We start from the raw sequence: 16,721 nt of genomic DNA, 5'->3' as shown, positions 1-16,721 counted from the left end.
CCAGAAATAGAATACTAGGATGTTAACATTAAAAAGTATTTGGTGGGCCTTCATATTTATTTTTTATTATTTATTTATGTACAGTACAGTAGAGTCTCACTTATGCAAACTAAACGGGCCGGCAGAAGCTTGGATAAGCGAATATCTTGGATAATAAGGAGGGATTAAGGAAAAGCTTATTAAACATCAAATTAGGTTATGATTTTACAAATTAAGCACCAAAACATGTTATACAACAAATCTGACAGAAAAAGTAGTTCAATACGCAGTAATGTTACGTTGTAATGACTGTATTTACGAATTTAGCACCAAAATATCACGATATATTGAAAACATTGACTACAAAAATGGATTGGATAATCCAGAATGTTGGATAAGTGGGGCTCTACTGTATTTATATTCCACCCTTCCTTCTCACCCGAAGAGGACTCATGGCGAATCACAATGCACATATACATGGCAAACATTCACTGCCATTAGACATATGACATATATAGACAGACACAGAGGCAATTTAACATTTTCCAGCATCCAGCTTAATGAGGGTATGCTCGATTCCAGCCACACAGGGAGCTGCCGCTTCACCATCCACTTGTCACACCGAGGCTTTGATGGAGTACTTCCTCATTCTTCCACACGCTGCTGGAAGGTTTTATGTTGTCGTAAATTAGTTAAATAAGCCTCTCCACATAAAACGGTTCCTAAATTTCCTACTCGACAGATGCAACTGTGGGGTTGTTGTATGTTTTCCGGGCTGTTTGGCCATGTTCTAGAAGTATTCTCTCCTGACGTTTCGCCCAAATCTATGGCAGGCATCCTCAGAGGTTGTGAGGGTTAGGGCATAAGTTTGGCCTCGAAAGAGGGCTTTGATTCTGTCATTGGCGTTGTTTGGAATTGGTGATTGTAATGAAGTACAAATTTTTGGTTTACAATTGTTATGTTTAATTGTGTGTTTGTGTTTTAGAAGTTAAGTATTGCAGTTGTTGCTCTCAATACTCAGAGGCTGGTTGCCATGGAGAAGTGGGCAGAGCCAACTGCCGTTTTGCTGAAGAAGTGCAGAGTTTAAAAAAGAGAGCCAATCTGTGCTCTGATGAGGCACAGGGAAGACTGATCCTAGGTTAAGGGGATCAGGGAGACTCAATTGGTCATTTTGAGTTAGTTTAAAATATGTTTGGTGACTTATTTGATATAATTTGTGTCCTGATAAGGAACAGAGAATCTATGATAGCAGATCACAGGGGTGACTGTGGTATAAAAGTGGCTGAGGAATAGAGTTTCCTTAAGTAAAAGAAGTAATATTTTAGAGAGTTGGTTCGTCTTATTCAAGTATTGTAACTGTTATTAAGAATACCTCTTCGTGAGAAACATCATTGTAACCATTAAGCTTTGTGCCTGAATAAACTTGTTCTTGTTTTTCCAACATCGAAGCCTCTATTATAAACCAAGTACACTACCATCTAAGGTAAATAAGTAAAAGAAGAAAGGAATAAACAGTAAAAGGTCTCCTCCCTGAGTCTTTGGTGGCTAGATCATCTCAATTGGTGGTTCCATCTCTCTAAATTGGTGGCAGTCATAATTAGCTCCATTACAAATTGATTAAGATTCCTTACAATTCGGCGGCAGCGGTGGGATAAAAAGATTCCCCCTGCCTGAAAAAGCCTTAGACGTAATACCCTGTTTCCCCTAAAATAAGACATCCCCATAAAATAAGACCTAGTAGAGGTTTTGCTGAATTGCTAAATATAAGGCCTCCCCCGAAAGTAAGACCTAGCAAAGTTTTTGTTTGGAAGCATGCCCAACGAACAGAACACCACAGCATGCAAGATTGGTAAATGTATGTACCATAAAGTGCTGTACATGGAAATATTGGTAGTAACAAGAAATTCTTGATAGGATTCACAGTTTGTCTGATTATGCTTTGTGATGACAACTACTGTACAGTATACTAGCTGTGCCTGGCCACGCGTTGCTGTGGCATTGTCTGGTGGTGTTGGTGAGAAATTGTTGTAGTGGTGGTATTGAATGTGTGTTGTATGGTTGTCTTTATGTTTAGTATGCATTTGGTTGTTTGTGTACTGTGAAAGTGGTGAGGATAGAGGAGGTCTATGTGCGGAGCTTAGCCCTCTAACTGGCATCAATTGGATAAAAACAATTATTCCTCTCCCTCCAATTAGGACTTTATTTTTCTTTTCTTTTTGTTGTATCAACCTAGAGGCGTGGATGATGGGTTGTGTTGTCAAATTTCAGGGTTGGGGGGCCTGTAGTTTTGTTGTTTTGTCCGGTGCCCTGATTCCATCACTCTTTTATATATATAGATAATAAATGTTCCTTTTTTGTTCAACAATAAATGTAAATTCTTCTTCATGGAAAAATAAGACATCCCCTGAAAATAAGACCTAGCACATCTTTGGGAGCAAAAATTAATATAAGACACTGTCTTATTTTCGGGGAAACACGGTAGTAACATCCTTTACAGTGATCGAATGAGCAACCCTTGGCAAAAGTGCTGTGGACCATCACGCCTTCTGCCTGCTTCCACCTTGGAGGTCTGAAGAAGAGTCATGTGCAACCTGAAGGCTTGAATAGCGCAAAGTCTGGATTTGAACTTGCTTGTTGTTTTGATCCACATCACCTTCACCGTCCGCATTGTTTTTGCCTCTCTCTCGTCCTCGAGCAGCAAACGTCACTGATCTCCTGGAGGAGATCAAGACCAGGCAGAACCCAAAAGGTTAAAAGGAACAATAAAGAAGGCCGTGGATTGTAAGCGAATTATATTTGGCCTTGAAAGCTGAGCTGGGTCTATATTCTAAGGAGGCATCTCTCTGTGTGTTGTTTACCATCACCCTGACTAATGCGCTGCTGCGTTATCCCTCTCTTTCTACCCCCCTCTTCACTCTCTCTCTCTTTTTTTGTTTTAAATAATCTCATGCAAATTAGACACACACTTCCTTCTCGTTGATTGCTATCTGCAAGGAATAATATAACCGCAGAGGGTAAGGCGCAAGGACTGAGTTGGAGACAAGGATGCGAGGGGGGATCGAACGTGACCCAGCCACTAGCCCCCCCTCCTCCTCCTCCTCCTCCTCTGTCGTCCATCCATCTTCCTCCATCCAAGATGCCAAACGCAGGACGAATTAGCCCTTGTTTTCATAACACCGTGAAATATTTCTCTCTGTAGAGGTCAGGGGAGGTGTATCTGTAATGCCGTGTTCTGATTTGCATAATACAACTCGAATATATCTATCTATCGGCTCAAGGCCTGGTTTCTCACTTTCGGGGAAGTTTCGGTCTCCTCCAGGAATCAAACAAACCCCTATTTATTTATTTATCATGTCAGAAGCAAATTGAGGATCCAGTTATAATTTACTAGCTGTGCCCGGCCACGTTTTGCTGTGGCTTAATCTATTGGCCATGTTGATTAGCATTTAATGGCTTTGTAGTCTGAAAGTCTGGCCGATTCCTCCCTGGTGCATAGTAGAAAGGGTTGGGCTGGATGGTCATTAGGGGTCTCGCCAGATTCTATGATTGTATGTTGATGATGATGACGATTATGTTGAGAGTTGCTGGACATCTCTCTAGACCAGTGATGGCCAACCTATGACACGCGTGTCAGCACGGACACGTCTAGCCATTTTTGCTGACACGCTGCCGCATGCAGATTGATTGGATGACTATGTCTTTTGTGGCCAAATTTGGTGTGATTTCGTCAAGTGGTTTTGTTGTTTACTCCATGGGAATTATGCACATTACATTTCTATATAGACTAGCTGTGCTCAGACACGCGTTGCTGTGGCGAAGTCTGGTGGTATGGGAAATAAAGTATTGAGGAATTGCTGGTAGTTAGGGTAAAGGGTAAAGGTTTTCCCCTGACATTAAGTCCATTATAAATGGGTTATATAGCTGTGTGGAAGGGTCTTGAGTCTACACTGCCATATAATCCAGTTAAAATCAGATAATCTGTATTTTATAGGCAGTGTGGAAGAGGCCAAAGTGAGGCCTAACTCTGCCTGTCCCCTGGGCTGAGTGGGTTGCTAGGAGACCAAGTGGGCGAAGCTTAGCCTTCTAACTGGCAGCAATTGGATAAAAACTATTATTCCTCTCCCTCTAATTAGGACTTTATTTTTCTTTCCTTTTTGTTGTATGAATGTAGAGGCATGGATGAGGGGTTGTGCTGCCAAGTTTAGTGTTTCTGGGATGTGTAGTTTTGCTGTTTTGTCCTAGGCCGAAATTTCATTACCCATATATATATATATATATATATATATATAGAGAGAGAGAGAGAGAGAGAGAGAGAGAGAGAGAGAGAGAGAGAGAGAGATTATTATATCATTCTATTATTATTCTATTATTATTGTAGCATATTATCATATTATTAGTATTATATTATTATTATAATTCATTATTCATGACTACATTAAAACTACAACCAAGAGAAATCAGCATGGAAACTGCAAGAGGTACCATAGATTGTTGTACATGGAAATAATGGTATTAAATAGTTTTTGATTTATTAAAGACAGTTATATATTACAATTATACATTTTTGTTATTTAAACTATACATATTGTGAAATTATGGGTTTTTTTCTCAAAGTGACACACCACCCAAGTCATGCTAAATTTTTTGGTAATTTTGACACACCAAGTGCAAAAGCTTGCCCATCATTGCTCTAGACTGTTATTATTTTTAGTTATTTTGTGTTATTATAGTATTTATTGTATTAATTTTTAGTGTTTTTAATTATTTTTATTGTATTATTTGTATGTATTTTATTTTTATTGTTTTATTATTATTTGTTTGTATTATTATTTGTATGTATTATATTTTATTTTTTATTCTATTATTTTTATTTAATTTTTTAAATTGTATTATTGTATTTTATTTTTTATGTATTTTTTGTATTTATTTTATTATTTTTGTTTGTCTTTGTATTAAGTTGCTCTGGGTTCTGTGGTCTGCCTGGTCATGTTTGAAATGTATTCTCTCCTGATGTTTCTAACTGACAGCAATTGGATAAAAACAATTACAGTAGAGTCTCGCTTATCCAACGTAAACAGGCCGGCAGAATGTTGGATAAGCGAATATGTTGGATAATAAGGAGATATTAAAGAAAAGCCTATTAAACATAAATTTTAGGTTATGATTTTACAAATTAAGCATCAAAACATCATGTTATACAACAAATTTGACAGGAAAAGTAGTTCAAAACACAGTAATGCTATGTAGTAATTACTGTATTTATTAATTTAGCACCAAAATATCATGATGTATTGAAAACATTGACTACAAAAATGCGTTGGATAATCCAGAATGTTGGATAAGTGAGACTACTGCATTCCTTTTCTTCTAATTAGGAGTTTATTTTTCTTTTCTTTTTGTTGTCGGCACCTAGGGGCAAGTATTTTGGGTCGTGTTGCCAAGTTTCGTGTGTTTGGGTCATGTAGTTGCATTGTTGTGCATGTTTGCCGGTTTTTTTGGTTTTGTGGCTCCGGATTGTGTTTTTGTGGTGTGGTTGTGTTGTAAGAACTGTGAAGCAAGGCTTTTGTGTTGTGTTGCCAAGTTTCGTATTTCTGGGGCTTTTAGTTGTGTTGTTATAGTCATGGCGCAAACAACTTTAACATATCTATCTATCTATCTATCTATCTATCTATTAGCTGTGCCCGGCCACGCGTTGCTGTGGCTAGGACTTAATTTTTCTTTTCTTTTTGTTGTATGAACGTAGAGGCATGGATGAGAGGTTGTGCTGTCAATTTTCATGGTTGTGGGGCATTTAGTTTAGTTGTTTTGTCTGGCGCCGTGATTCCATTACCCTTCTATATATATAAAAGGGTAATGAAATTTCGGCCTAGGACAAAACAACAAAACTACACATCCCAAAAACACTAAACTTGGCAGCACAACCCCTCATCCATGCCTCTACGTTCATACAACAAAAAGCTCCAGCTACTCCAGAAAACGGCCAGGCTTTGAGACTGCAAGGCTATTTGCTTCTATTCCACCTGGCCAACAAAGGATTCCCATAAGCCACAGCAACGCGTGGCCGGGCAAAGCTAGTTTATATATATAGATATAAAAGCATAGTAACATGGTATGCCCCCCACACACACACACATACACACACACACACATGTATATACACAATAAACCTTATTGTTATTGGTTAGGTTTATCAGAACGAAAAGAGAAAGTGATTGAGGAAAAAAGAGGAGGAGCCAATAATTGCTGATCCATCTGTTTAGTTCTCTGTCTTATCCTTCTGTGTCTCCGGCTGGTTTCTTCATGCTGGATGGCAATTAGGTCTCCGGATGCCACCAGACTACAACTCCCATCCCCTTGACTTTGTGCTGTATAGGTGGTGGTGAGTTTCCATCCCAACATCTGGGAAACTCTAATTTGGGAGCCACTGCTTTATTAAAAAACAGTCCTGCAGAGTTCAAACTACAACCATATTAGACTTGCCTCCCGTTTCCAGCATTGGATAACCCGGAAAGACCAATAAAATGACGGTCTCTCTGCCCACTCTGCAGTTTGGAGGTATGTTGCCTGTCTCCCTAGAGCCCTCTCCTTATCCCCATCTTAAGAAGATGCCTAATGGAAACAGCCCTGCTCTGCCTAATCCTATTGTCGTGGGTTAATGTGACCAGATTAATGCGAGGAACAAATTTTCATCTTATTTTATCCCACCCGAACAGGATGCGCATGGAGCTGGGAGGAGGGTAGGTTAACAATGGATGTTATTTCCTGTGTTTCCTAGATTGGAGACCTCAAGAACAAAGGGCTTCTCTGTGCAATCTTGAGCGATCATATTTATCACACGTGGCTTTCTTTGAATGGATTGGGGAGATGGTGAGAGAGACAAAGGGTGTTCAACCTGATGCGGAACCATGATTTTCTCAAGTTCCCCAGCAATGAGGTGGTATAGAAGAGGAGCCGTTCAGATGCGCCACTTATATCAAAGAACGTTGTAAGGAAATAGTGCGCGAGTCAAACAACTTCATGCTTCTGAGTTGGATGAGTGGAAACTTCAGTTACATCAGTCATTGCATCCTAATAGAATCATGTTTGTTTTTCCTAATTGATCTTATGAATCATTTTGAAACCTTATTGTAGGCCGAGGTGTTGGTCTGGTTGGGACAATATATTGTCCCTGGTATTCTTGGACACCAAAAAACACTACTACTAATAGTAATAATAATAATAATAATAATAATAATAATAATAATAATAATGTATGAGTGTTGCCCTTGGCCAGGTACATGTTTAAACAAAGTAAAATTAAACTAACAATCTATATATAGGATTTCATAAATAGTCTAGGTTGCTGTGAGTTTTCCGGGCTGCATGGCCATGCTTCAGAAGCATTCTCTTGTTTGTCGGAGGCAATAATAATAATAATAATAATAATAATAATAATAATAATAATAATAATAATAATAATAATAATAATATAATGTGTGAGAGTTGCCATTGGCCTAAGTGAGGCCTAACTCTGCCTGTCCCCTGGGCTGAGTGGGTTGCTAGGAGACCAAGTGGACGGAGCTTAGCCTTCTAACTGGCAGCAATTGGCTAAAAACAATTCTTCCTCTCCCTCTAATTAGGACTTTATTTTTCTTTTCTTTTTGTTGTATGAACGTAGAGACATGGATGAGGGGTTGTGCTGCCAAGTTTAGTGTTTATGGGATGTGTAGTTTTTTTGTTTTGTCCTAGGCCGAAATTTCATTACTCTTTTATGTATATAGATCAATATTATATGTATATACAATATATTATATTATTATATATTATTATAAATTAAGTTGTATATTATATAATACGAGCTGTGCCCGGCCACTCGTTGCTGTGGCATAATAATTTGGCCACCTTGATTAGCATGTAATTGCCTTGTAGCCTACAAGTCTGGTTGATTCTGTCAGAATCCAGGTTTGGATAAACACACATGCAGCGGAAGATCAACGAAGAATCACTGGCACCAATAAAGAAGCTGAAGCCTGTTTTGCTATCTACAAAAAGTTTACTAACAAACGGAAAACTCTCAAGACGATATATACAGGCAGAGAGCAGAGAGCAGAGGGCAGAGCAGATAACACAGGGAGCTATTTATAACCACCTCTGCTGTCTGATGCAATACACAGTTAACTCTTTACATACTCGCATGGTGGACAGCAGACAGTGCATGATGCAATCTCCAGCTCACATTGCAACACTATAACTCAATTACATTTAAACAACTCTATATACAATCATATATATACATTCCCCTGGGGGAATCTTTTGTTGGGGGGTGGTTGGGCTTTTCGCGCGCTGCGTCTTGCAAGGGTGGGGGCTGGGGCCTGCACTGCGCATGCGCATATTGCTTTTTTGAATTTTGGGAATTTTAAGGGACATGGATGTTGATTTAAGTTTTGGTTTTGTTGTCTAAACACAGTGGGGAGGACCATGTGTTGTGTTGCCAAGTTTTGTGGTTCTGGGTTTTGTAGTTTTGCTGTTTTTATTAAGGTTTTAATATTCAGAACATATTTATATTGATTTGAGTTTTGGTTTTGTCGTCTAAACAGAGCGTGGAGGACCATAAAACAATAAAAGGATGTTGTTCTTCCCATTCTCTCTCTTCCTTTGGGCCTTGTGTTGCCCTCTGCATTCAGCTAGCAAATCTCGCTCTGGGTTGTTGTATGTATTCGGGACAACACAAATCTCACTCTTTTTCCTTCCAGTCGAAGGGGGAAAAAGCAAAAAAAAAAAAAAAAAACACACACTAAAAAAAACCCAACCAGCTGTGCTTCCGCTTCCTTCCAGATGCTGGTCAGCAGCTGGTTGCCTTCCTTTCTTCTCCTTCGCTCTCTCTTGTTGGCCAAATCTCTTCCAGATGTTGCGACCGCATCGCAGACGGGAGGTCCTGCCATCTCCCCAATGCAACAGGATCCAAAAAAACCCCCATGCCAAACAACACGCGGTTTGGAAACGTCAGCTCCCATTTCTGAAAGTTTTGGCGTTGGCCTTCCTCTGATCTGTTTTGTTTTAGTTTTATTTCCTCCCGATGTTCGGCGTTCCATTCATGCTAATCACAGTCAGACCTGATTCCTCCCCTCCTCCTCTTTTTTTTATTTCCGCATTTGTCATAAAATAAAGCAAATTATTCCCATCTTCAGAAACGATCTAGACTAATTAGTCGTCTCACCCAATAATTAGCTTTTTGTTTCCCTGTCTGTTTTTCCTACATTATTGTTAGTTTTCTCCCCACTCTCGAGTTGTTGTTGTTGCCGGGTTTTTTTCTAACGCCATTACGGATTAAAATGAGCCACATTTGCAGTTGATGGTATATGGTTTTTTTTCCCTGCCTCCCTCCCTTTCGTTTCAGGGGAAGAATGGGAGGAATCGCAATAGAAAAGCTACTTCAAAAGCAGCAATAAACTCGAAAAGATAAATTAAGGAAATTGAATGAGCCGCATTTGGAAAGTGGCAGCGAAGGCTAATATTCCCGTCGCTTAAGGTCAAATTGCGGCAGGGGGGATGCGCTCCCACCCGCCCCAATGCATCCCAAATTCGAGAGGAAGGCCACGCTGGTTTGCCAAAATGTCTCCCCATCCCCTGTGGCTTTGCGGGACCTTGATCTGAGAAACCCTTTGGAGCCTTTAACTGGAAACCCCTTTTGCATGATTTTTGCCCCCTTCCAAACATTATAGTTCTAAACTCCTGCCTCAATTTCCCCTTGAGCTTGGGAGGTAACTACTTTATGAAGTAACTAGCTGTGCCCGGCCACGCGTTGCTGTGGCGAAGTCTGGTGGTCTGGGAAATAAAGTATTGAGAAATTGGTGGTAGTTAAGGTCAAGGGTAAAGGTTTTCCCCAGACATTAAGTCCAGTTGTGTCTGACTCTGGAGGTTGGTGCTCATCTCCATTTCTAAGCCGAAGAGCCGGCGTTGTCCGTAGACTCTTCCAAGGTCATGTGGGATGACTACACGGAGCGGCGTTACCTTCCCGCCGGAGCAGTACCTATTGATGCACTCACATTTGCATGTTTTCGAACATCTGGGTTGGCAGAAGCTGGAGCTAACAGTGGGGGCTCTCTCCGCTCCCCCAATTCAAACCTGTGGCCTTTCAGTCCAGAAGTTCAGCAGCTCAGCGCTTTAACACGCTGCGCCATCAGGGGATATTATTTCCTAAAGGTTGTGAATATACAATATTTCTGATTGGTTTTTTTTTTGTTTGTTGGAGGCAAGTATGAATGCTGCAATTAGGAAAAATGATTAGGATGTAATGGCCTTGCAGCTTTAAAGCCTGGCTGTTTCCTCCCTGAGTGATTTTTTTGTTGGGAGGTGTTAGCTGGCCCTGATTGTTTCCTGTTTGGAATTCCCTTGTTTTCAGAGTGGTGTTGTTTGCGATATTTTATGTGCTTCTACTGTCTGTGGCCCTCAGAAAACAGAGGATTTTCCAGACTTTGATGATGGGAATACTTTGTCGGGAGGTGTTAGCTGGCCCCGATTGTTTCCTGTGTGGAATTCCCCTGTTTATTTACTGTCCTGGTTTTAGAGATTATATTGTTCTGCATTATTCTATCCCAGTAATTATTTCATATTAAAGAAGAATCTCACTTATCCAACATTCGCTTATACAATGTTCTGGATTATCCAACGAAGTCTGCCTTTTCATAATCAATGTTTTTGTACTCAGTGTTTTAAATTCATTGTGATATTTTAGTGGTAAATTTGTAAATACAGTACAGTAGAGTCTCACTTATCCAACATAAACGGGCCGGCAGAACGTTGGATAAGCGAATATGTTGGATAATGAGGAATTAAGGATAACCCTATTAAACATCAAATTAAGTTATGATTTTACAAATTAAGCACCAAAACATCATGTTAGACAACAAATTTGTCAGAAAAAGTAGTTCAGTACACAGTAATGCTATATAGTAAATACTGTATTTATGAATTTAGCACCAAAATATCACGATATATTGAAAGCATTGACTACAAAAATGCGTTGGATAATCCAGAACGTTGGATAAGCGAGTGTTGGATAAGTGAGACTCTACTGTAAATACTACATAGCATTACTGCGCATGGAACTACTTTTTCTGTCAAATTTGTTGTATAATATGATGTTTTGGTGCTTAATTTGTATAACGATTACCTAATTTGATGTTTAATTGGCTTTTCCTGAATCCCTTCTTATTATCCAACATATTCACTTATCCTGCCGGCCTATTTACGTTGGATAAGTGAGACTCTACTGTATATTTCTAATCTTATATTATCTGCTCAGAACTGGATTATATGAGGCCCCTTCTTCACAGCTGTATAAAATGCACACTGAAGTGGATTATATGGTATTGTGGAGTCAAGATAATCCAGTGCAAAGCAGATAATATAAGATTATAAATGGGTTATATAGCTGTGTGGAAGGGCCTTGAGTCTACACTGCCATATAATCCAGTGCAAATTAGATAATCTGTGGAAGAAGTCTAAGTGAGGCCTAAATCTGCCTGTCCCCTAACTGAAACCTGGCTGTCCCTTGGTTGCTAGGCAACCAAGTGGGCAGAGATTAGCCCTCTAAACTGGCAGCAATTGGATAAAAAAATTATTGCTCTCCCTCTAATTAGGACTTTATTTTCTTTTCTTTTTGTTGTATCAACCTTGAGGCATGAATGATGGGTTGTGTTGTCAAATTTTGAGGTTGGGGGGCCTGTACTTTTGTTGTTTTGTGAATTGCCGTGATGCCATCACTCTTTTATATATATAGACTAGTTTGTAATAGCTTAATAGCTTATGTACAGTATTTAAATAATACAACAACAACTCTTTATTGATTAGTCAGTTTTGACCATATAATTCCAGTTGTAATTCCAATTTTTGAATCTAAAAGTATAGTTCATTGTTGGTGTCGTCATTTTCAAAAATCAGTTCCATAACTCAAAATTTTGCATTGCAATTGCTTTTGGAAGTCCAGTAGAGTCTCACTTATCCAACATAAACGGGCCAGCAGAACGTTGGATAAGCGAATATGTTGGATAATAAGGAGAGATTAAGGAAAAGCCTATTAAACATCAAATTAGGTTATGATTTTACAAATTAAGCACCAAAACATCATGTTATGCAACAAATTTGACAGAAAAAGTAGTTCAATACACAGTAATGCTATGTAGTAATTACTATATTTACGAATTTAGCACCAAAATATCACGATATATTGAAAACATTGACTACAAAAATGCCTTGGATAATCCAGAACATTAGATAAGCGAGTGTTGGATAAGTGAGACTCTACTGTACTGGGTTGTTGTGAGTTTTCCAGGCTCCATGGCGGTGTTCGAGAAGCATTCTCTCCTGTCGTTTCGCCCACATCTATGGCAGGCATCCTCAGAGGTTGTGAGGTCTGTTGGAAACTAGGCAAGTGGGCTTTATATATCTGTGGAATTATGTCGAGGGTGTCTCTTTGATGCAAGTGTGAATGTTTGTTGGAAGCAATGATGATAATAATAATAACAACAACAACAACAACAACTACAGCTGCTGTAAGAAAATTGCACAGACAGACTACAAACAGAGGCCCAAAGTACCACCTCCCAGCAGTAAAGAACTGGTGGGATCACAAACCTGCAAAGATCATGGAAAATGAACACGCAAAGATACTGTGGGACTTCCGAATCCAGACTGACAAAGTCTGACATCCCCTGGCAGAATATGTAAAGCAAAGTGAAGAGCCTGCTTTGATTGAAGTCAAAAATCAGAAACTCCTCAAAGCACAGCAGACCAAAAACCAGTACAAGAAAACCGCACTACAAACTAGAGCTGACAGCTGGCATAACAAAACATTGCATGGAAAATTCCAGCATGCATCATCCGAAAATACATCACACAGTCCTAGACACTTGGGAAGTGTTCAACTTGTGATTTTGTGATACGAAATCCAGCATATCTATCTTATTTGCTGTGTCATACAATAATAATAATAATAATACAGTAGAGTCTCACTTATCCAAGACTCGCTTATCCAAGGTTCTGAATTATCCAATGCATTTTTGTAGTCAATGTTTTCAATACATTGTGATATTTTGGTGCAAAATTCATAAATACAGTAATTACAACATAACATTACTGCATATTGAACTACATTTTCTGTCAAATTTGTTGTATAACATGATGTTTTGGTGCTTAATTTGTAAAATCATAACCTAATTTGATGTTTAACAGACTTTTCCTTAATCCTTCCTTATTATCCAAGATATTCGCTTATCCAAGCTTCTGCCGGCCTGTTTAGCTTGGATAAGTGAGACTCTACTGTAATAATAATAATAATGTGTGAATGTTGCCATTGGCCAGCTTGATTAGCATAGAGTGGCCTTTCAGCTTCAAAGCCTGTCTGCTTCCTGTCTGGGGGAATAAAGCACGAGGATATTGGATGAACAGATTTTAACCATATGTTTTATATTTTATACTGTATTTAACTATTTGTAATAGATTTTATATGCTGTTTGTTTTAATGATGTGTCGGCATTGAATTGTTGCCAATTGTACGCCGCCCTGAGTCCCTTTGGGTGAGAAGGGCGGGATAGAAATACAATAGAGTCTCACTTATCCAACACTCGCTTATCCAACGTTCTGGATTATCCGACGCATTTTTGTAGTCAATGTTTTCAATAAATCATGATATTTTGGTGCTAAGTTCGTAAATACAGTAATTACTACATAGCATTACTGCGTATTGAACTACTTTTTCTGTCAAATTTGTTGTCTAACATGATGTTTTGGTGTTTAATTTGTAAAATTATAACCTAATTTGATGTTTAATAGGCTTTTCCTTAATCTCTCCTTATTATCGAACATATTCGCTTATCCAACGTTCTGCCGGCCCGTTTAGGTTGGATAAGTGAGACTCTGCTGTATATAAACCCCACTTGCCTAGTTTCCAGCACACATCACAACCTCTGAACATGCCTGCCATAGATGTGGGTGAAACGTCAGGAGAGAATGCTTTCGAAACCTGGAACAACTAAGTAAAAATTTCTAATGTTGCACCTTGAGAAGGATGTTGTCATTCCTTATGGTGTGTATAGAGAACCAATGTAGACTCTGGAGACCAGGGTTTGAATCCCCATTCAACCATGGAAATCCAGGTCACATTCTCTCAGCTTCAGAAGAAGGCAAAGAGATCTCTGAAGAAATTGTGCCAAGAAACTCATGTGAGAGGGTCATATTCATTCTTTTTCCTTTCTCTCGACAAACAGGGCTGACGGATGAAGAAATAGACCTGGCCTTCCAGCAGTCGGGGACGGCCAAAGAGGAGCCGCTCAGCCTTTCTGCACAGCCGCTGCTGACCCAACCACCGCACCTTGCGCCACACAGTAAGTCACCAAATCATTTGGGGAAATGTGTTGTGCAAACATTTGTAGTGCCAGTCCTTTTTTTCTCACACTTACTTGCTTTTTGGATTTATTTATATATCTATATATATAAAAGAGTGATGGAATCACGGCAGCGGACAAAACAACAAAACTACAGGCCCCCCAACATCGAAATTTGACAACACAACCCATCATCCATGGCTCTAGGTTGATACAACAAAAAGAAAAGAAAAATAAAGTCCTAATTAGAGGGAGAGGAATAATTGTTTTTATCCAATTGCTGCCAGTTAGAAGGCCAAGTCTCCTAGTAACCCACTCAGCCCAGGGGACAGGCAGAGTTAGGCCTCGGGCCTCTTCCACACTGCCTATAAAATACAGATTATCAGATTTGAACTGGATTATATGGCAGTGTAGACTCAAGGCCCTTCCACACAGCTATATAACCCATTCATAACCTTATATTATCTGCTTTGCACTGGATTATCTTGAGTCCACACTGCCATATAACCCACTTCAGTGTGCATGTTATACAGCTGTGTAGAAGGGGCCTCATATAATCCAGTTCTAAGCAGATAATATAAGATTATAAATATACAGTAGAATCTCACTTATCCAACATAAACAGGCCGGCACCTTTACCCTTTACCTTAACTACCACCAGTTCCTCATTGCTTTATTTCCCATACCACTATACTTTGCCACAGCAACGCATGGCCGGGCACAACTAGTATATAAATATATATAAATAACACACACATACACATATACAGTAGAGTCTCACTTATCCAACATTCACTTATCCAACATTCTGGATTATCCAACACAGTTTGCCTTTTAGTAGCCAATGTTTTTGTAGTCAATGTTCTCAATACATTGCGATGTTTTGGTACTAAATTCATAAATACGGTAATTACTACATAACGTTACTATGTATTGAACTGCTTTTTCTTTGGTTTGTTGTAAAACATGATGTTTTGGTGCTTAATTTGTTTAATAGTTGTTCCTTAATAACTCCTTATTATGCAACATTTTTGCTTATCCAACGTTCTGCTGGCCCGATTATGTCGAATAAGCAAGATTCTACTGTATATACAAGGGTTACCCAGAAAGTAGATTACGTTTTGGAATTAAAAATGAACAAAGTATAGGAGAAAACATTTACTATTTGCAGTTGAAAGCTACATCCAAATATCAATTCTCAACAAAGTCACCATTCAAATCTAGGCACTTATCATAACGATGAATGAGCTTGGCAACTCCTTCCCCACAAAACTCTGCTGCTTGCTAAAGTCCTACATCTCCAAAGTTCAGACCTTGAAGGAGATGTAGATGTAGAGGAGTCACCATCCTTGGGACCTCTTGCTAAAGTCCTACATCTCCAAGTTCAGACCTTGAAGGAGATGTAGACATAGAGGAGTCACCATCCTTGGAACCTCTTGCTCAAGTCCTACATCTCCAAGTTCAGACCTTGAAGGAGATGTAGACGTAGAGGAGTCACCATCCTTGGAACCTCTTGCTCAAGTCCTACATCTCCAAGTTCAGACCTTGAAGGAGATGTAGACGTAGAGGAGTCACCATCCTTGGAACCTCTTGCTAAAGTCCTACATCTCCAAGTTCAGACCTTGAAGGAGATGTAGACATAGAGGAGTCACCATCCTTGGGACCTCTTGCTCAAGTCCTACATCTCCAAGTTCAGACCTTGAAGGAGATGTAGACGTAGAGGAGTCACCATCCTTGGAACCTCTTGCTCAAGTCCTACATCTCCAAGTTCAGACCTTGAAGGAGATGTAGACGTAGAGGAGTCACCATCCTTGGAACCTCTTGCTCAAGTCCTACATCTCCAAGTTCAGACCTTGAAGGAGATGTAGACGTAGAGGAGTCACCATCCTTGGAACCTCTTGCTCAAGTCCTACATCTCCAAGTTCAGACCTTGAAGGAGATGTAGACGTAGAGGAGTCACCATCCTTGGAACCTCTTGCTAAAGTCCTACATCTCCAAAGTTCAGACCTTGAAGGAGATGTAGATGTAGAGGAGTCACCATCCTTGGGACCTCTTGCTAAAGTCCTACATCTCCAAGTTCAGACCTTGAAGGAGATGTAGACATAGAGGAGTCACCATCCTTGGAACCTCTTGCTCAAGTCCTACATCTCCAAGTTCAGACCTTGAAGGAGATGTAGACGTAGAGGAGTCACCATCCTTGGAACCTCTTGCTCAAGTCCTACATCTCCAAGTTCAGACCTTGAAGGAGATGTAGACGTAGAGGAGTCACCATCCTTGGAACCTCTTGCTAAAGTCCTACATCTCCAAGTTCAGACCTTGAAGGAGATGTAGATGTAGAGGAGTCACCATCCTTGGGACCTCTTGCTCAAGTCCTACATC

General features: G+C 39.6%; 1 protein-coding gene across 1 annotated transcript in view; it reads left to right on the top strand.

Annotated features, from left to right (window-relative positions):
* The window catches only part of pex14 (peroxisomal biogenesis factor 14), a 157,202-nt gene that overhangs the window by 112,534 nt on the left and 27,947 nt on the right, over positions 1–16,721 (top strand). Inside the window, exon 4 of the mRNA XM_008121524.3 lies at positions 14,226–14,342. Within this exon, the coding sequence (XP_008119731.2) occupies positions 14,226–14,342 (117 nt within the window). The remainder of the gene's footprint in view (positions 1–14,225; positions 14,343–16,721) is intronic.

The sequence above is a fragment of the Anolis carolinensis genome, unplaced genomic scaffold (assembly GCF_035594765.1).
Source record: "Anolis carolinensis isolate JA03-04 unplaced genomic scaffold, rAnoCar3.1.pri scaffold_15, whole genome shotgun sequence".
Classification (NCBI taxonomy): domain Eukaryota; kingdom Metazoa; phylum Chordata; class Lepidosauria; order Squamata; family Dactyloidae; genus Anolis; species Anolis carolinensis.
This window is presented reverse-complemented; position numbering and strand designations above follow the sequence as displayed.